Source organism: Meles meles, chromosome 13 (genome assembly GCF_922984935.1).
Source record: "Meles meles chromosome 13, mMelMel3.1 paternal haplotype, whole genome shotgun sequence".
Lineage (NCBI taxonomy): Eukaryota > Metazoa > Chordata > Mammalia > Carnivora > Mustelidae > Meles > Meles meles.
Window position 1 is genome coordinate 54,541,407 of NC_060078.1, and position 21,242 is coordinate 54,562,648.

At 41.8% G+C, this 21,242-nt stretch overlaps 1 protein-coding gene across 2 annotated transcripts in view; it reads left to right on the forward strand.

The window, feature by feature from the left end:
• PLCE1 (phospholipase C epsilon 1) overlaps window positions 1-21,242 on the forward strand; it is a 319,088-nt gene that overhangs the window by 231,400 nt on the left and 66,446 nt on the right. For both annotated transcript variants that reach the window (XM_046026766.1, XM_046026767.1), the window contains exons 6-8: window positions 2,394-2,652; window positions 4,629-4,834; window positions 14,824-15,499. In XM_046026766.1, coding sequence (XP_045882722.1) covers window positions 2,394-2,652; window positions 4,629-4,834; window positions 14,824-15,499 — 1,141 coding nt within the window. The remainder of the gene's footprint in view (window positions 1-2,393; window positions 2,653-4,628; window positions 4,835-14,823; window positions 15,500-21,242) is intronic.

The following is a 21,242-nucleotide window of genomic DNA, read 5'->3' on the forward strand; positions in this document are numbered from 1 at the left end:
GATCTACAAATGGAATTAATACTGGAAGGAAATATAGCTAATGTTGTCTTTGGATGGTAGCACTGTGGGTGGATTTTCCTTATTTTCAGTATTTTCCAGATTTTTTACAATGAGCATCTAGGGCCTTTATAAACATAAGAAGAAATAAAAGTTTTAAAAGAGCATCAGTTCTCAATCTAACAAAAAAATCATTGATCTGATCTTGCTGAACTTTGTCCTTTGCCCCCAGATGTACCATTATGACCCCATTACGCATGGAAAGAAGGGTGATCCAAAAATGAGAATCATGTATACACTTTATTTGTATTTCCATTTCATTCCCCCAAAAAGGATTCTCCCCAAATTGTAAGATATCAGTGGTAGCTGGACTCAGTGGGGTGACATCAGGGAACAGTCTTAGTTTTCTGACCTCACTGTTTTTCAGACCTGCCTGATGAGCTCTTCCTCCCCCAGCTCTGGGTTCTACCTGGGGAGGTCCTATAGCTTTTGCAGTCACCGATATGGTCAGTAGCTTGTCTCCTTCTCCTGTGCTCATGAGCATGAGTAAATCTCAGAAACATACATCTGTGCAAGAAAAGCCTGATTTTCTTGCATTGTAACACAATGGTGTTACAGTGCGATACCATTTGTATAAAGTTTAAAAGCACACAGACAGTTCTCAAGCTGCTTAGTGATATATACATATATTGGGGAACCATAAAGAATTGTAAGCACATGAGAATGCTGAAGTACATTTGTGGTCCCCTTCGGTGAAGGCGGGAGGAGTGTGTGCTCATAGAGGAACCCACTGGGGCCTTGAGCCACATTACTAATGTTTTATTTTCTAATATTAATGTTATTTAATATTAACATTTTATTTTTTTTAACTGAGAGGTTGGTGTCTGGACGTTTGTCGAATTGTACTTCTCTATGTCCTTTGAATGTCTTATAGATGATATAGAGATTTTTAAATTTAGTCTGATATAAATCAAAATTTCAACCTCTCATTTGATTTAAAGCTTCACCCTTTCTCCACATTTCACAGCTCAGTCTCAGAAACCTGCAATAAAATGGGAGAACGGGTTTATCTTTTTTCCCTCCAACTCAGGGTCCCTACAGAAATAGTGGACAGGAGAAGAAAGAGGGAGGGAGTTGGGATAAAGCGAGCAAAGGTCTCATTTGACTGGCACAGTTGTAATCTGGCCTAGGGGCCCCCCAGAGAGGGATACAGTGTGGTCTGAGGGTTCCTTCCTAGTTACTCCTTCTCCGTTCCCCCACCTGCTGCCCTGTAAGCACCTCCCACTGCCCCGTTAGCCAGCAAGGAGCAGGGCCCCCTTAGTCCTCAGGATCAAGCTCTGGAGGTCCTGCCCTCATGGACTCTGCTAGGATACCCTCCTTTGGCAGGCAGGCTTTTCTAGACGACTCAGGTGCAGCTGGGCCTCATGGTGTCCCTTCCTGACTCATAGGAAATGCTCAGTGCTTTGCCCGCCCAGACTCTGCACATGCAAGACAGGCCCACTGGAACCTTCAGGCAGCTCTAGGCAGCCTGTTGTCTTTAGACTTTCCCCATCACACACCGGGCTATGTATCAACAAACTCAGGACATAGGTCAGCCTCTCCATGGAGTTCACATGAAGCCCTCTGCCCTAGGCATGATCCTCCTGCCTTCACATAGAGCACACTCTGACAGCTCTGTCCAGAGAGATATCCCTATCCAGCTGCTCAGATCCAGTTCCTCTGCACAGGCGGAGGGACAGGTATAGACCACAGATGGCAGAGCAGTTTGGGTACCCTTGTGACGACCTGGTCCCTTTCTTTAGGAGGTGGGGTACAATGTCACCTATTGCTCTCAGCAGCAATTTCATCATAGGAAAAATGCCCTTTAACATCCTGTTATGCAAATAGTATTTTAAGATAATGTCCCTCAGGATGGGCCAGTGGCTTAATGTCAAAGCTGGATTTAGTAAGAGCAATTGTACGAAAGAGGCCAAAACAGGGTTTCTGTATTTCACTGAGGGACTGGCTTAATCCAAAGACAGCATTTAAAAGATCAAGAGGAGTGGATGAACCATGTTTTCTGCAGACAATCCTCCATGAATATCTTTACAAATCGTATTACCCACTAGGATTCCCTCTCGGCTACAGCTGCCAGAAAAGCTCAAACCTAGGTTCAGCCCCCACCTTCCAAAACTAACTCCTTCCACACGTGTTATTTGTATCTGCCCTACTTAATTTTGTGTTTTAGTTGCTAAAATTAATATGTCATTTGGGAAAGTAGGTAGAGATATGAGTCCTAAGTAAAGTATTAAAACATAAGGAAAACTGAATGGATCTGTATGGAATTTAGGCTATATACTATGAACGATATTATTTCTCCTTTGGTCTAAAAAAAAAAAATCATTTACTTGCAACAGGTCAAGGAAAGTTTTAAAAATGTGGCAGTTTATGGACCAGTCTGACCTGGAGACCATGAGGAGCCTGAAGGACGCCATGGCTCAGCACGAATCTTCCTGCGAGTACAGGAAGGTGGTCACGCGGGCCCTACACATACCTGGCTGTAAGGTGGTTCCGTTCTGTGGGGTGTTTCTGAAGGAGCTCTGTGAAGTACTGGACGGAGCCTCTGGCCTCATGAAGCTTTGCCCGAGGTACAATTCCCAAGAAGAAACTCTAGAGGTGAGGCCTTTCAAAATCTGAAGAGTCATTGTCACCAGAAGGGAGAGCCTGTTGAGGCTAGGTTATTGTCATTGCTGTTGTGTTGGGTAACAGGTCCTGGGACGTTCCGGAGAAAAGAATGCCAGCTAGCACTGCTTGGGCTTCATCTTGCTAACTTAGTTAGAATGGGGCAGTGTGTAAGTACAAGTGGAAGTCGGTGTTGTTTTCTGATTTTTTTTTTTTAAGGATATTGGGGTTTTCTTCTCTCAGTGGGTGGGAATGTCTGGATGCCGAGGATAAAAGAAGTCAAGTGAGGGACACCTGGCAGTTGCTTAATGTTCAGTCAGTTAAGCCTCAGCCTTTGGCTCAGGTCATGATTCCAGGGTTCTGGGATTGAGTCCCAGATCAGACTCCCTGCTCAGCGAGGAGTCTGCTTCTCCCTCTGCCTGCTGCTCCCCCTGCTTGTGCTCTCTCTCTCTCTCCATCTGACAAATAAATAAATAATTTTTTTTTTTAAGTCAAATAACTGTTTGAAATTAGAGGGCTAAAGCTGCTGTCTTGCTTTCCCCCTTCGTGGGAGGGTGCTGGAAAAGCTGGGATCTCGTGGAAAGACGAGCTCCAGGCTCTGACCACGGCTGCCTCAGCTCTCCCAGGCCCATGCCTCCTGGTTCCTGACTCTGAGAGGGGAAAGGACCATGTGAACTTTGACTCGGGGCGTTGGGCATTGGAGAGAAGGGGCTTTGAGAAACAGAAAAAAGGTGTTTAGACATGAAAGAAGGGACTGCATTGGGGAGAATTTCACCAAGATTTTTTTTTCTAGTTTCAGAGTTAGAATTTAGTGCAAAAGACACCCAGTGCTCATTACATGAAGTGTCCTCCTTAGGCCCATCACCCAGCAACTCCATCCCTCCACCCTCCTCCCCTCCCAATACCTGGCAGTTCCAAACCCAAATCTAGAGTCATTCTCACTTGGCAACAGCACCACGACTGACCTCACACACACACTGACGTACACCCCTAAAACTCAGCCTCTTCTGTCACCTGGAACCCAGGACATCACCTGCTATCAGGGAGACTTAAGACCCCCTGGGAGGTATGGGCACCACTCCCAGGTTGCATTCCTCTAGCTTATGCAGGAAGATAAAGGTGCACTAAATGGAGGAGAAAGCTTATAGCAAGCCCCCCAAGCTGCACCCACACTGGCTCCCTCATGTCTTAGAAGCCAAAAAGGCCACATCCAGCAGCACAGCAGGAGCTCTTACCTCTAATGGCAGGTGTTTCCAGATCATGCATACAGACCGTAAGAGCTTTAAAACCATCAGGAGGGGCGCCTGGGTGGCTCAGTGAGTTAAAGCCTCTGCCTTCGGCTCAAGTCATGATCTCAGGGTCCTGGGATCGAGCCCCACATTGGGCTCTCTGCTCTGCGGGGAGCCTGCTTCCTCCTCTCTCTCTGCCTGCCTCTCTGCCTAGTAGTGATTTCTCTCTGTCAAATAAAATATTAAAAAAAAAAAAAAACCATCAGGAAGCCTCTGTGCTACTGTAGGATATGAGGGAAGGAAAGCAAAATGTCATCCTTTCACAGTGTTTTCCTTGGGCCCCAGGAATTTCATCTGGTTCCATAGAATAATAGAGTTTTGTCATGGTTTTTCTCAATTTTCACTACCAGGATAAAACAACCATACCCTTTTTCTGTAAAGTGGCTAATCTCCCTAGGGAACCTTGAAATAATATTGCTTTTTGTGTTGTAAATTTGAAATGGAGTGTTGATTCCTAGAGGGACTAAAGTTGTCTTATTGAAAACAAGAGCAAATTCTAAATAGCTCATGTGGTGAAACGAAAAAATGTTTTTCCTGGAGGCTCTTTTCTTTTTCTTTCAATAAAATAGGCACAAATGCCATTATTTATGACTACTGCGACTTTATTTCCCTACCCAAGTTGGTTATTTAGAAATAGTGCATGAAGTTGCAATAACAAATTCTTGGTATGTTTTTCTGTAGTTTGTAGCCGATTACAGCGGACAAGATAATTTCTTACAACGAGTGGGACATAATGGCTTAAAGAATTCAGAGAAGGAGTGCACTGTCAACAGCATCTTTCAGATCATCAGAAGCTGCAGCCGAAGTCTGGAGGCAGAGGATGAAGACAGCCCCAGCGAAGGCAACAGCTCTAGGAAAAATTCCTTAAGGGATAAAGCACGGTGGCAGTAAGTTTTACAAGAGATTCTCATTTTTTTCTTTTTCCTATGTCAGTTGGTTTTAAGCAGACTCCTAGCACAAACCCACCACCTTCATCAGGAAGCCATTATATTCCAACTTTGCCAATTCTGAACTAGGATGTACCTTTCTAAATTGGCTGCTTTGTTCTAGAATTACTGCTCATAACTTTACTTCTTGCCATATGTTTATCTCTTTAAAAAGAACAAACTAGGGGCGCCTGGGTGGCTCAGTGGATTAAGCTGCTGCCTTCGGCTCAGGTCATGATCTCAGGGTTCTGGGATGGAGCCCCGCATCGGGCTCTCTGCTCAGCAGGAAGCCTGCTTCCTCCTCTCTCTCTGCCTGCCTCTCTGCCTACTTGTGATCTCTCTCTCTGTCAAATAAATAAATAAAATCTTTAAAAAAAAAAAAAAAGAACAAACTAGAGCTCTCCTATCCCTTCTAAAAATTCAGCAAATTAAATTTTAGGATTAAAATCATGATATTCTATTTATTTCATAGTTTCTATAAAAACAGTTCTTATTAATCACTGGGTAGGGCACAGGGACAAGGATTAAAATATTTTTTTTAATTTCTCCTCAATATTTTTTTTTAATTTATTTTCGGCCTAACAGTATTCATTGTTTTTGCACCACAACCAGTGCTCCATGCAGTACGTGCCCTCCCTATTACCCACCACCTGGATCCCCAACCTCCCAACCCCCGCCCCTTCAAAACCCTCTGGTTGTTTTTCAGAGTCCATAGTCTCTCATGGTTCATCTCCCCTTCTACTTTCCCTCACCTCCCTTCTCCTCTCCATCTCCCCATGTCCACCATGTTCTTTGTTATGCTCCACAAATAAGTGAAACCATATGATACTTGACTCTCTCTGCTTGATTTATGTCACTCAGCATAATCTCCTCCAGTCCCATCCATGTTGCTACAAAAGTTGGGTATTCATCCTTTCTGATGGAGGCATAATACTCCATCGTGTATATGGACCACATCTTCCTTATCCATTCGTCCGTTGAAGGGCATCTTGGTTCTTTCCACAGTTTGGCGACCATGGCCATTGCTGCAATAAACATTGGGGTACAGATGGCTCTTCTTTTCACTACATCTGTATCTTTGGGGCAAATACCCAGCAGTGCAATTGCAGGGTCATAGGGAAGCTCTATTTTTAATTTATTGAGGAGTCTCCACACTGTTCTCCAAAGTGGCTGCACCAACTTGCATTCCCACCAACAGTGTAAGAGGGTTCCCCTTTCTCCACATCCTCTCCAACACACGTTGTTTCCTGTCTTGCTAATTTTGGCCATTCTAACTGGTGTAAGGTGATATCTCAATGTGGTTTTAATTTGAATCTCCCTTATGGCTAGTGATGATGACCATTTCTCCTGAAGCTGTTTCAAAAAATTGAAGCAGAAGGAAAACTTCCAGACTCTTTTTATGAAGCCAGCATTACCCTGATCCCCAAACTAGGCAAAGACCCTACCAAAAAGGAGAATTTCAGACCAATATCACTGATGAATATGGATGCTAAGATTCTCAACAAGATCCTAGCAAACAGAATCCAGCAGCATATTAAAAAGATAATCCACCATGATCAGGTGGGATTCATCCCTGGGTTACAAGGATGGTTCAACATTCGCAAATCAATCAATGTGATAGAACAAATCAATAAGAGAAGAGAGAAGAACCACATGGTCCTCTCAATTGATGCAGAAAAAGCATTTGACAAAATCCAGCATCCGTTCCTGATTAAAACGCTTCAAAGTATAGGGATAGAGGGAACATTCCTGAATTTCATGAAATTTATCTATGAAAAACCCACAGCAAATATCATCCTCAATGGGAAAAAGCTTGCAGCCTTCCCGTTGAGATCAGGAACACAACAAGGATGCCCACTCTCACCACTCTTGTTCAACATAGTATTAGAAGTTCTAGCAACGGCAATCAGACAACAAAGAGAAATAAAAGGTATCCAAATTGGCAATGAAGAAGTCAAACTCTCTCTTCACAGATGACATGATTCTTTATATGGAAAACCCCAAAGACTCCACCCCCAAACTACTAGAACTCATACAGCAATTCGGTAATGTGGCAGGATACAAAGTCAATGTACAGAAATCAGTGGCTTTCTTATACACTAACAATGAAAATACAGAAAGGGAAATTAGAGAATCGATTCCATTTACTATAGCACCAAGAACCATAAGATACCTGGGAATAAACCTAACCAAAGAGGTAAAGGATTTGTACTCGAGGAACTACAGAACACTCATGAAAGAAATTGAAGAAGACACAAAAAGATGGAAGACCATTCCATGCTCTTGGATTGGAAGAATAAACATTGTTAAAATGTCTATACTGCTTAGAGAAATCTATACTTTTAATGCCATTCTGATCAAAATTCCACTGGTATTTTTCAAAGAGCTGGAGCAAATAATCCTACAATTTGTATGGAATCAGAAGAGACCCCGAATTGCTAAGGAAATGTTGAAAAACAAAAACAAAACTGGCGGCATCACGTTACCCGATTTTAAGCTTTACTAAAAAACTGTGATCACCAAGACAGTGTGGTACTGGCATAAAAACAGACATAGACCAGTAGAACAGAGTAGAGAGCCCAGATATGGACCCTCAACTCTATGGTCAAATAATCTTCGACAAAACAGGAAAAAATATACAATGGAAAAAAGACAGTCTCTTCAATAAATGGTGCTGGGAAAACTGGACAGCTATATGTAGAATGAAACTCGACCATTCTCTTACACCGTACACAAAGATAAACTCGAAATGGATAAAAGACCTCAACATGAGACAGGAATCCATCAGAATCCTAGAGGAGAACATAGGTAGTAACCTCTTCGATATCAGCCACAGCAACTTCTTTCAAGATATGTCTCCAAAGGCAAAGGAAACAAAAGCAAAAATGAACTTTTGGGACTTCATCAAGATCAAAAGCTTCTGCACAGCAAAGGAAACAGTCAACAAAACAAAGAGGCAACCCACGGAATGGGAGAAGATATTTGCAGATGACAGTACAGACAAAAGGTTGATATCCAGGATCTATAAAGAACTTCTCAAACTCAACACACACAAAACAGATAATCATATCAAAAAATGGGCAGAAGATATGAACAGACACTTCTCCAATGAAGACATACAAATGGCTATCAGACACATGAAAAAGGTTCATCATCACTAGCCATCAGGGATTAAAATATTTTTAAATCAAATATACTGGTCTATTAGGGTTAGAGTGACACCCCAAAATCACCATATTCAGCAGCTCCCCCAAGCTTCTGGGTGATTGTAGATCAGGTGGTTCCCAGATCTCACTTCCAGAAATCAGCAGTCTTGGGTCATGTGTTGTGCCTCTTCAAGGCCACACTCAAATGGCAGAAACTGGTCCAGCTAGAAGATCCTCTAGAGCCATCTAAAACCACTAACTAGGCCTACCAACTTCAGCATCTTTGCCACGAAAGATTTTATCGGTAGTCAGTACTCATGAGTCATACCTTGCAGTCATCTTGGAGTCTTCATACACACTTGTGTGCATTTATGAGACATTGTGGCTTGGTTTGCAAAGCCTTTCCCGGTTTTGTGTGTGTGTGTGTGTGTGTGTGTGTGTGTGTGTGTGTGTGTGTGTGTGTGAGCCTACACTGGGAAGGGCAAGAGTGTTTTTAGAAAAGAATTTCGGTGGAATTGGAGTACTGGATCCTAAGAATCTATTGTGAACAAAGAAATGAATGCCTTGTATCTGAGTCCCTAATGCTGTTAAGGAGGGAGATAAACCTATATTCCAGATTTCTCCAAAGGACCCAGATGCTCAAAGAATAACCTTACCACAGTGTCCTGCCCCTTAAGCTGAAATGTCTCACAAGTAGCTTCTACCAATTGTTTTTTGCATTGTTGTTATTTTTTTAAAGATTTATTCATTTATTTATTTGACAGACAGAGATCACAAGTAGGCAGAGAGGCAGGCAGAGAGGGAGAGAGGAGGAAGCAGGCTCACCGCCAAACAGAGAGCCCGATGCGGGGCTCGATCCCAGAACCCTGAGATCATGACTTGAGCCGAAGGCAGAGGCTTTAAACCACTGAGCCACCCAGGCACCCCGGGTTGTTTTTTTTTTTTTTTAAGACTATCTCAAATCAAAGGTTATTTGAAAGTTTTCCGCACTGTTGGCTGACCTTAGTAACAATCTAAGTACATAGAGAGGACCATCGACAAATAAACACACACAGCGCACAAAGCACCTCATAGCCATTTCCATCCTTAATCTATGTCTACCTCTATCTGGGATCTTTGTTCACAACAGATTCTGAGGATCCAGTGCTCCAATTCCACAGAAATTAGACTACATAATCGTCACAACAATTCCACTGGACTCAGGATCTTATACCTCCCAGGGCCGGGATTGAACTTCAGGCAGGCTGGCTCTGAGTCATGATGAATCATGGTCCTATTAACTTTGTAGGAAGTAATGAGCAGCTTATTAAGAAAATACATAACCTGATTGATTAATAGCCCACTTGTTCCCTCATATAAGATTTTCATCAGGGAACATGAGAAAAATATTTATCTGTCAATTTATGGTTTCTCCTCAACCAATGCTGCAGAATTTCTTCAGGGGTTGAGATAAAAACTTTCCTTCTCTTTCACTCCTTGGTCCTCCTCTTGAGTCATATGACCTAAGTTTGACAAGGTGATTTGTTTCCTGGTTTACATCTTTGATATTTGATGACATTATTTCGTTCCTACATAACCCTTTAAGTGCCACCTGACTCCCTCTTGTAAACTCACAGAGACTTGTCTCCTGAAAGAATCAGGCACATGAAGTGTGTGACATTCACCATATGATCTAAGACATGAAGCTAGTTTTCTTCTTGAAATGAATTTATTTAATTACCAACAATTGTCAGTTTTATCTTGGGCATTTTCCTGGGAAGAATGCCTGGGTTTTTTAAAAATTTGTTTATTTATTTTGGGGGGGGGGGCAAAAGGAAAGGGAGAGATAAAAAAAATCTTAAGCAGACTCCCTGCTGAGCTTGGAGCCCAACTCAGGGCTCAAAATCATGACCCTGAGGTCACAACCTGAGCAAAAGCCAAGAGTCGGATGCCCAACCAACTAAGCCACCCAGGTGCCCCTGGAGAAGAGTGCTTTTTTAATAGAATTGTTAACACCTAGCATTCATTCTTCTTGTGTTCAAAAATAGAAACTGATCTTCAGAGAGATGGTGTCTCTCCCTCCCAGCTTACATCAGCTCTGAACAGCAAAAATAGGCTTCAGAAAGACTCATAATTTTTCTCCCCAGACACAGTCTTTTATAATGCTTGTATAATGCTTGTAATTTTTCACTGAAAAATATTTGATTTAGCTCAGAACTCAAATTAAATGGAATATGGGAAACACTCGTTCTTTTGTTAAGTTAAAATGAGGAGTTCTATGTCCAAATTCACATAGGTTGTATTTCATGGGTACAGACACAAATTGAATTCTTTTTTCTCTTAAAAAAATTAATAAAAACATGGGGGTGCTGGGTGGCTCAGTGGGTTAAAGCCTCTGCCTTCGGCTCAGGTCATGATCCCAGGGTCCTGGGATTGAGCTTCACATAGAGTTCTCTGCTCAGTGGAGAGCCTGCTTCCCCCTCTCCCTCTGCCTGCTGCTCCACCTACTTGTGATCTCTCTCTCTGTCAAATAAATAAATAAAATCTTTTAAAAAATTAATAAAAACATGAAGTGTGACATGGAGAATGTGGAAATGGTCCCAGAGAAAGGAAATAAGATAAAAGGGTGTGGATGTGACTCTAAACAAAGCTCCTTTAAAGGAATAGTTGGGCCAGTTTAGCATTGGAAAAGGAAGGGGGGAAGGAAAGTAGGAGGGATGAAATCTTGGTCTTCCTATATTTTATCAGAGCAGTGTACTTTACTGAGCCAGGCTGAGTGCACGGCCATGTGCCTTGCAAGTATTGTCTTAGTTGAGCTTCACCTGCTCTGTGAAATCAACATTGTCTTTTTGCCATTTAAGATAAGTAAAGTGAGGCTCAGAGAGGTTGAGTGATTAACTAAGTCACACAGCAAATAGGTAGCAGAGCTAAATATGAAACCCAGGGTGACTATATAGGTCATGTTCCTAACTACCACGCTAAATATATGAAACATAGACATAAGTATTATAGAAGCGGACATAAGTAAGTATTGGTTTTCCATTGTTCCTGGTTGCAATTTCAGAGGAATAGAACTAGGCTAGACACAAAGGATTTTCTTTTTGTTTCTTCACTTTTTATTGTGAAATGTAATGTTAAGAAAGGTGCCTAAGGGACACCTATGTGGCTCATTTGGTTAAGTGCCTGACTCTTGATCTCAGCTCAGGTCCTGGTCTCAAGGTTGTGAGTTCAAGCCCCATGCTGGCCTCCATACTGGGCATGGAACCTACTTAAAAATTAATTAACTAATTACATAAAATGTCAAAGGAATAGGAGCCAACTGAAAGAGCTTCTGATGGCCAAATTGGAACAATTTGAGCTATAAAGTAAAGTTGTATTAGATTATAAACCAAAGTATTAAATAAATATCCATGAGTCCATATATAAAGTGATAAATAAACAAATGGGAGAGAAGAGACAAATCTCCTATGTGGAAGAATTCCATATAACTTATATAGATACTCCACCCTCTAGGAGGTAGAAAATAACTCCCTACAACTTAAATGTACAAAGAGGACAGTAGGGGGGCACCTGGGTGGCTCAGTTGATTGGGTGTCTGCCTTTGGCTCAGGTCATGGTCTCAGGGGCCTGGGATCAGGCCTCACATTGGGCTCCCTGCTTGGCAGGGAGTCTGCTTCTCCCTCTGCCTGCTGCTCTCCATGCTTGTGCTCTGTCTCTCTCTCACTCTCATTCTATCTCAAATAAATAAATAAAATCTTTAAAAAAAAAAAAAAAGGACAGTATGGAAAGGAGTTTTTCAAAAGAAGAATAACTTTGGGATGCCTTAGGTGGCTCAGTCGGTTAAGCGTTGGCCTTTGGCTCAGGTCGTACTCTCAGAGGGTCCTGGGATGGAGTCCTGAGTCGGGCTCCTTGCTTGGTGGGGAGTTTGCTTCTCCCTCTGCCTACTGCTCCCCCTGCTCATTCTCTCCCTCCCCCGCCCCGACAGATAAATAAAATCTAAATAATAATAATAATAATAACTTTACAGTGGGACACGACCAACACTACCTCAGCCAGGTCAACATCAAGAGGGATAAGTCATGTTAATAGTATGTCCCATGGCTATGATGTTATGAGAATGACAGTTTACCTCTGGAGACTTCCTCCCTAGAACCCATGGCCTCAGTCTAATTATGAGAAGAATATCAGGCAAGTTCTAATTGAGAGACATTCTATAAAATACCTAACCAGTGTTCCTGAGAACAGTCAAGATCATTAGAAACAAGGGAAGTGTGAGAAATTGCCATATCTAAGAGGAGCCTTATAGAAATGTGACAACTAAATGTAATATGGTATCCTGGATGGAGTCCTGGAAAAGAAAAAGGACATAGGTTTAAAAAAAACAAAAACAAAAACAAACAAACAAACAAAAAACCTAAGGAACTCTCTAGAGTATGGACTTCAATTAATAATAATGCATCACTATTGGTTTATGATTGTGTCAAATATGCCATCCCAGTGTAAGATACTAACAAGGAAAACTGAATGTGGGGTCTATTGTCTTTGAAACTTCTACATAAATCTAAAGGTATTTTAAAGTTAAAACTTTTTTTTTTTTTTAAGATTTTATTTATTTATTTGACAGAGAGAGATCACAAGTAGGCAGAGAGGCAAGCAGAGAGAGTGAGAGGGAAGCAGGCTCCCTGCCGAGCAGAGAGCCCGATGCGGGACTCGATCCCAGGACCCTGAGATCATGACCTGAGCCGAAGGCAGTGGCCTAAACTAGCAAGTGAATACATGCATAACTACCACTCAGAGTGAAAACATTGCCAGCACCCATAAACTATTTGTTTTCCTTCTCAATTTTTTATCAGCTTTCCCTCTATAGTAGTGAATTTTACAATACTACTTCCCACTTTTTTTTTTAAGATTTTATTTATTTATTTGACAGAGAGAGATCACAAGTAGGCAGAGAGGCAGGGAGAGAGAGAGGAGGAAGCAGGCTCCCCGCTGAGCAGAGAGCCTGATATGGGGCTCTATCCCAGGACCCTGGGATCATGACCTGAGCCGAAGGCAGAGGCTTTAACCCTCTGAGCCACCCAGGTGCCCCTACTTCCCACTTTTCTTTACAATTATATCAGTATTATGCATTTCTAAATAATATAGTTTTGCCCAGTTTTGAAATTTACATTTATGAAGATGTAACCATACAGTATTTATTTTTGTGGGTCTTGCTTAAGATATGTCCCTGTTGTTGCATTGCATTAACTATTACTACTTATTTTCATTGCCATGCAATGCATTACATTGTATGAATGCATCAAATTTTACTTGTAGGTTTTATTGTTGCTGGGCATTAGGATTGCTTCTAGAGTTTTCAGTGTGGCTTATCTGAAAAGGATATTCTGATTTTCAGATTTGCGAGATCTCTTGTAGATTTCTTTTCTTTTTTAAGAATATCTGCTTATGTGAGGCAAGGAAGAAGAACCTGCTGAAAACATGAGTGGGATCTTGCTCAGGGACTGGGATTTAGACTGAGAGTCCAGGAAATCCAGTGCTACTGCTCATACTTTGCCAGGAGGCAGCAGTCTGCCCAGGTGCGAAGTTCCCAAGAGGATGGGAACATTCCTTCCCAGAGATGTATGGGCCAGCTCCTTCTCAATTTTATCCACCACTTTGCAATGAATGTCTATGGACCAAACAGCAGAAACCTTGACCTTAATAAAAATTCTTCCTGCTTTGAAAAAAAATGAGTCTCTCCTGGGCACATGCATACAAGGTGGACATACAGGAGTGAGGCAATGAGGTCTCCCTTGCCTTCCCCCGCCCCACATCCTTCTGAAGACCTAACACTCTACATTCCCAACTCAAGTAAGACAACTTGCTAAGTTTTCCAAGCTGACAAGTCCTTTATGTGCACATGTGTGCACACACACATGGGCACACACACAGAAACACAATGAAAATCTAAGGTTATGTCAAGGAGAGCTAGCTGTTCTTGTTCATCTGGCCACTGTGACTATATTTTCCAATGAGTGTCTTTGAACAAATGGTATTTTATTTTTTAACAGAGACACATCTTAGGCCAGCTTATTAAGTCTTGTTGTGCCTATTTTAGCCCCACTGTGTTCACGACTTTTGGTTCTGATCAAGTAGAAGGCAGTCAAACCTAGTGATGAAGGTCTCAGGCTGATGAGTCAGAGCAGAATCCTGCCTTGAGTACACCCTTTCTGAGCTGGATGACCGAAGTGAGTTACTGACCCTTCTGAAGCTGTTTCCTCAAAGGTTAAAAAACAAATAAATAAATAAAGCCTTCCTTCACAAGTAGGTCAAATGAAGTGCAAATGTACATAAAGTACTTAACAGTTCCTGATACAAGAGGGAAAATTAATACATCGTGAAGATTATTATTGATATTAAAAGCACAATAACTTTGGACTCCTGGGTGGCTCAGCAGTTGAACACCTGATGCTTGGCTTTGGCTCAAGTCATGATCTTGGGGTCATGAGATTGAGCCCCACGTCAGGCTCTGCACTCAGTGCAGAATCTGCTTCAGATTCTCTCCCTCTCCCTCTGCCTCTCTAAATGAAATAAATGAAATCTTATAAAAAATACAACAACTTATCTAGCAGTTCCTTTCCTTGTTCCTGTGGTTAGACCTATTGCTAAATATAGGGTTTTAGAATGCAGCTATAAAAATCTACTCTAATCTTTAGCATTTTTTATTTCCTATGCTAATTTGAATTCATAGTGAAGTGAAAAATGATGTCCAGTGTCCGTGAAAAGCTTTGTGCTTTTCTTGCTTCTGATTACAAGACAGACCAAATTTACATCTCTTTCCATTAGGTTTATAATTGGAGATCTGTTGGATTCTGAAAATGACCTCTTTGAGCAGTCTAAAGAATGGGAGTCTCATGGATCAGAAGAGCCTCAGAAGGCCTTTGACCATGGCACGGAGCTGATCCCGTGGTACGTGCTGTCCATCCGAGCTGATGTGCACCAGTTCCTACTGCAGGGGGCCACTGTCATCCACTACGACCAGGACACGCACCTGTCCGCCCGCTGCTTCCTGCAGCTTCAGCCTGACAACAGCACCTTGACCTGGATAAAGCCCACCACTGCCTCCCCAGCCAGTGCTAAAGCAAAACTTGGTGTACTTAGTAACACGTCTGAGCCTGGCAAATTCCCCTTACTGGGCAATGCTGGATTAAGTGGCCTGGCGGAGGGGGTCTTGGATCTGTTTTCAGCAAAGGCTGTGTACATGGGACACCCTAGCATCGATATACACACTGTGTGTGTTCAGAACAAACTGGGTAGCATGTTTCTCTCCGAGACTGGCGTGACACTGCTCTATGGGCTCCAGACCACGGACAATAGATTATTGCACTTTGTGGCGCCCAAGCACACAGCTAAGATGCTCTTCAGTGGATTGCTAGAACTCACGAGGGCCGTGAGGAAGATGAGGAAGTTCCCTGACCAGAGACAGCAGTGGCTGCGGAAACAGTACGTCAGCCTCTATCAGGTAGGGATGCGCCCTCCCCCGTCTCCTCACTCCCCTAACTCTTAAGATACTAATCTTGCAAAACCACACTGGGACCACCAAGGTTCACCCTTACACTCTGGCACTGGGAAGCTTTGACTCTCTCTGTGCCTCCGTTTCTGATCTATAAAACGAGAGTGATAACAATACGCATTCATAGGGTGGCTGTGGGGTCTGAGTTAATACGTGTAAAACCATAATGTCGGCTGCTATATGTAAAGAGTAGTGTCTGACTCATAGTAGTTCCTGTTATTATTTATATGAACACAGCGACCAGACATTGTACTTCTCACATCAGAAAGAAACTGGTTAATATAAGCATTGTCACTTACTCAGGTTCTATCGAAAGCATGACAGCGTAAATGTTTTTATTATTAATTAGGGATTGATTGATAACATTGGAAACCTTCACTTTGGAAACTGAAATCCTGCTTCATCCCCTGATGGGCTGCGTGACTCTCAGAGCATTAATTTACTGTGCATTGCAGCCTCACTGTAGAACTTCTGAGTTTAAAAGAAACTTTCCCAAATGTAGGATCACTCATGCACGGAGTTCTGCCTCACCAGGTTATCCTATTGGCAGCAGCCCTCGAGGGAGTTTCTCACAGTCAGCCGCTTGAAGTGAGTGGGTTTCTCACTACCCTAAAATTCTTGGGTATATCAACACTCCAGCTAAGAGTGGCAGCAGGACTGGGTTGAGCGAGGTGTGGGAAGAGACACAGGCACCACCGGACTGGTGCGCTTGCAGAGGACGAAGGGCAGATGGCTGGGAAGTGAGTCAAAAACCCGCCACAAGGGGACACCATTGATGGCGCTGCCAAATGTGTAACTGAGTATTCAGTTTTTCGTTGTTTCGCTTTCCCATCTTTGGCAAAAACATTATCTTTTTTACTAGTGTCCCTGAACAAATAGAACTATAATTTAACTATAATTTGAATTACTCAAATGACTGATTTCATGTCCTTTTCATGGCTCTAACATGTTTCCCACCAGCAAAGACATCCCCCCCAGGCTATTGATAAGGATAGATAGATAGATAGATGATAGATAGATAGATAGATAGATAGATATTGCACATATATATATATGTGCAATACTTATGAGTAGAGAGCATATCCTGAATAACTAATTTATTAATTAATTAATAAGCCCATAGTCCTATCTACACAACGATGCTAGGACTGCACAGTAAAAAGCCTGTTTCAGTTAACTCCTCCTAAAACGGAAACCAAAATATGAGCTTCCTGTCCACTCCACAGGGAGAGTCCAGTGTTGTCAGCTGCTCGTAAAAAAGGCCTTCAGGAGCTATTGTAAATATTGATCTTTAATTATAATCATTCCTCAGCCTTCCAGAATCATACAAATCCATGCAACCTGGACATAAACCAAAGCTCTGAGCTTAGTTACAATCACGGTCACAAACCTGACATGGTTTATTGGCTCCATTTGTTTCCCTTCCAATCTTACGGCATAAAGTAACTAAATTAATACCTAAAGCGTGCTTGGTTTCTCATTCACCCTGGCAGCCTACAGTTTTTGCTGAAGGAGGCACCGGCTGAGACCAGGAATAGCAGAAGAGAAAATGCTCCGCTGGAGCAGAAACAGAGGAAGTAACTTGGAGCCAGCTTAGTCCTTCCCAGTTGCAAACACAGCTACACCCCCGGCCCCCTCCCTCTTCTGCTGCTTGGAAACAAGCCCTCACCTTGTAAAGGCAAAACAGCTCCATATACCACTGCCACTTCTGAAAACACAGGCGATGGTCTTCCTCAAAACATTATTGTGCATGAGCCACCCAGGCAGGTGAGGCAACATGTCTCAGAAACACACCCTCAGGATTTAAAAAAAAAAAAGATTTTTTTTAAAAAGTGAAAAGGTTAGCAAATTGTTACTTTCCCATATGTAGACCAGCTCCCATATTGTCTCGGAGAACATCAAAAAGATGCTGCCAGTGTGGTACCTGGAGAACAAAAGGTCAATAGGCATCCTGTTAAATGCCCTCTTGGTGATTTATAATACTGCTTAGCACACTTAAGGCTCTGAGAAGTCCTAAGGTACAAAAAGAAATGAATTTTTTTTAAAGATTTTATTTATTTATTTGACAGATAGAGATCACAAGCAGGCAGAGAAGCAGGCAGAGAGAGAGGAGGAAGCAGGCTCCCTGTTGAGCAGAGAGCCCGATGCGGGGCTCGATCCCTGGGATCATGACCCGAGCTGAAGGCAGAGGCTTTAACCCACTGAGCCACCCAGGGGCCCCCAAAAGAAATGAATTTAAATGTATCTATACATTCAAGAAATTTATGAGCAGTAGTGGGTTCTTCCGAACTTCTGACAGCCCTGTAAGATATTTCTTTATCCCCAGTTTGGGAACGGCTTATATAGAAAATAATCTTTCTGGGACACCTGAAAGTAACGACTCTTGGTTTTGGCTCAGGTCCTGATATCAGGGTCCTGAGATTGAGCCCCATGTCGGGCTCCATGCTCAGCACAGAACCTCAGCTGAGTTCTCAGCTTGGCTTAAAACTCTCTCTCCCTCTCATTTTGCGGTCCCCCCTCCACCCTTAAAATAAATAAATAAATCTTTAAAAGAAAAAAGAAAATCTTTCTGACATCTGAGTCTTCTTGTGTGATGAATGTATATGAAACTGCTCTCTTTTTTTTTTAAGATTTTATTTATTTGAGAGAAAGCATAAGTGGGAGGAGGCAGACGGAGACAGAGAAGCAGGCTCCCCACTAAGCAGGGAGCCCAATGCAGGTCAGTCCCAGGACCTGAGAACATGACCTGAGCCAAAGGTAGACACTTAACCAACTGAGCTACCCAGGAACCCCATGCTTTCAAATACAAGTATTTTAGTACTAGTAAATGTATTTGATCTAATGGAAATAGTAACAGGAGATAAAGCAAAAGACAAAAAGATAGAGTAACATTTGTAATAAAGCCTAGGAATGCAGGAAAATAAAAGAAAGTAAGCCCCAGAGATTTGATGTGTGGTGTGGGACAAAGACTGGTATCATGAGCTTTGGCCTGAGGTTGCATGGGCAGAGCTAAGAACCCATAATCTTGGGTGTTTGGAAAGATCTCTGGGAATCTGAAAGGGTTCAAAGGAGGGTTCTCAGGTGAACTTTGGTTGTAAGCAACAGAAACAGATTCTGGCTGTCTTCAAGGGAAAAAAAGGGATTTATTCAAAGGATTAGATCAGTTAAACAGTCTCAAAAATATCATGTTTGAAGATAATGCCAAGAGGTAAAAGTGCATGAATACTATTTTAAGGAATCAGTTTCTTGATCCTAATGTCCACATGAACTTCTTTTATTTTCCTACATTTCTTGGCTTCATTACAAATGTCACTGTTTCTTGTCTTTTGGCTCCCTGTTCAGCAGGGAGCCTGTTTCTCCCTCTGCCCACCGTTCCCCCTGCTTGTGCTCTCGCTCGCTCTCTATCTCTGACAAATAAATAAAATCTTTTTTTTAAATGGAACTTTTCTAAAACTGAGAATATAGTTTCGCTCACAGTAGATCTTCTCCCAAATTAGAAAGAGAAGAGACCTCCTTCACCCATCCCAACCAACTTTATTGTTTTGTACAAAATAAAAGAAAGAGTCAAACTATATTTCAGTTCCCAGAAAGTCTCCTTTAAAGATTAAACAAAGGCATGTGCCTTTTCCAGGCCTGAAATATTTCTATTAAGAGTAAAGCTTGACCCATGTTAGGATGTTCTGAATTTAGAAATACCAAAGCAGCAGAGGCTGATTCTTTTATATATACATGGTATAGGTCTAGTAAACTTTTTTATTAAAGATTTCCTTTTTTAAAAGCAGTTATAGGTTCACAATAAAATTGAGAAGAATATACAGAGATTTTCCCATAAACCTCCTACCCCCCATGCATAATAGTGACCCCTACTTGTCAACATCACTCAGCAGAATAGCACATTTTTCACAAAGGGTAAGTCTACATTGATATATCACAGTCACCCAAAATCCACAGTTTACCTGAGGATTCATTCTTGGTGCTGTATATTGTATAGGTTTATACAAATATATAATAACATATATTGGTAATTATAATATCACATAGAATATTTTAACTACCCTAAAAATTCTCTGTCCCCTGCCTATTTATCTCTTCCTTCCACCTTACCTCACCCTACCCACTCCCACCCCCCACCCCTGCAACCAGTGATCTTTTTACTATCTCCATAGTTCTGCTTTTTTCAGAATGTCATATGGTTGGAATCATACAATATGTAGACTTTTCAGATCGGCTTCCTTCACTTAGTGTTGTGCATTTAAGATTCCTCCGTGTCTTTTCATGACTTGATAGCTCATTTCTTTTTGTTGCTGAGTAATACTCCGTTGTGTGGATGTACCACAGTTTATTTATCCATTTACCTACTGAAGGACATCTTGATTGCTTCCAAGTTTTGGTATTATGAATAAAGCTGCTGTAAATATTCATGTTCAGGTTTCTCTGTGGACTTAAGTTTTCAAGTCTTTTGGATAACAACCAAGGAGCATGACTGCTGGATTGTATGGTAAAAGAATACTTACTTTTGTAAGAAACTGCCTCACTGCTTTCCAGAGTGGCTGTGCCATTTTGCTTTCATACTAGAATGAATCCTTATTCCTGTTACCCCACATCCCCACCCAGCATGTGGTGTTGTCAGTGTTCTGGATTTTTACCATTCTAATAGGTGTTGAAGCAGTATCTTATTTTAATTTGCAGTTCCCTGATGCTGTACGATGTGGAACAGCCTCTCATATACTTAATTCCCATCTGTATCTCTTCTTTGGTGAAGTGTCTATTGAGGTCTTTGGACTTTTTTTTAATTGGGTTGTTAGTTTTCTTATTGTTGAGTTTTAAGTTTTCATTATATATTTTGGATAACCGTTCTTTATCAGATGTTTCTTTTGCAAACATTTCCTCCCCGTCTGTGGCTGGTCTTCTAATTCTCCTGACAATGTTTTTTCCAGAGCAGAAGTTTTAAGTTTTAATGATGGGATCTATTAAATTTTTAAAGTGTTAGTCAAAACCCATAGATAAAATTTTTACAAAATTTCTTCCAGAATGTGATATTCAATAAGGTAGTTAAAATTTATTTATGAAATTGTGGCATAAAATGTTGATTCCACTTCGAAGTCAATTGTAGCAACTTGTTCACAGGGAGCATGCCCTCTATCAGGAAGGAATGATCTCCAACCTTCTTCATTCTCAGTAGCACTGTATTCAAGATTCATTTTCCAGGAAGAGAAATTCTAATTGGCTTATTTGGATGTTATGCCAACATTGGTTAAGGGAGCATGTTTCACCTTGATTGATAGACTCCAGACTGAATCCAGGGGCACCTGGGTGGCTCAGTTGGTTAAGTGTCTGTCTTCCACTCAGGTCATGACCTCAGGGTCCTGGGTTTGAGCCCTGCATCAGGCTCCCTGCTTAGTGGGGAGTCTGCTTCTCCCTCTCCCTTTGTCCCTCCCTGCCCAGCTTATGTGTACTCTCTCTCTCTCTCTCTTTTTCTCTCTCTTAAATAAGTAAGTACACTTAAAAAAAAAAAAAAGACTGTATCCAGTGGAAAATATATATAGTAAAATTGGGGTAGGGTTAGAGAAAAAAGAAATGATTAATGGGCAGGCATAAATCCCAGATATCCATCAGAGATCACCAAAAGATTTCCCACATCAAGCGTCCAAGTCACTCAGCATCCTGGGATCCATAACAGGATGCAGGAGGT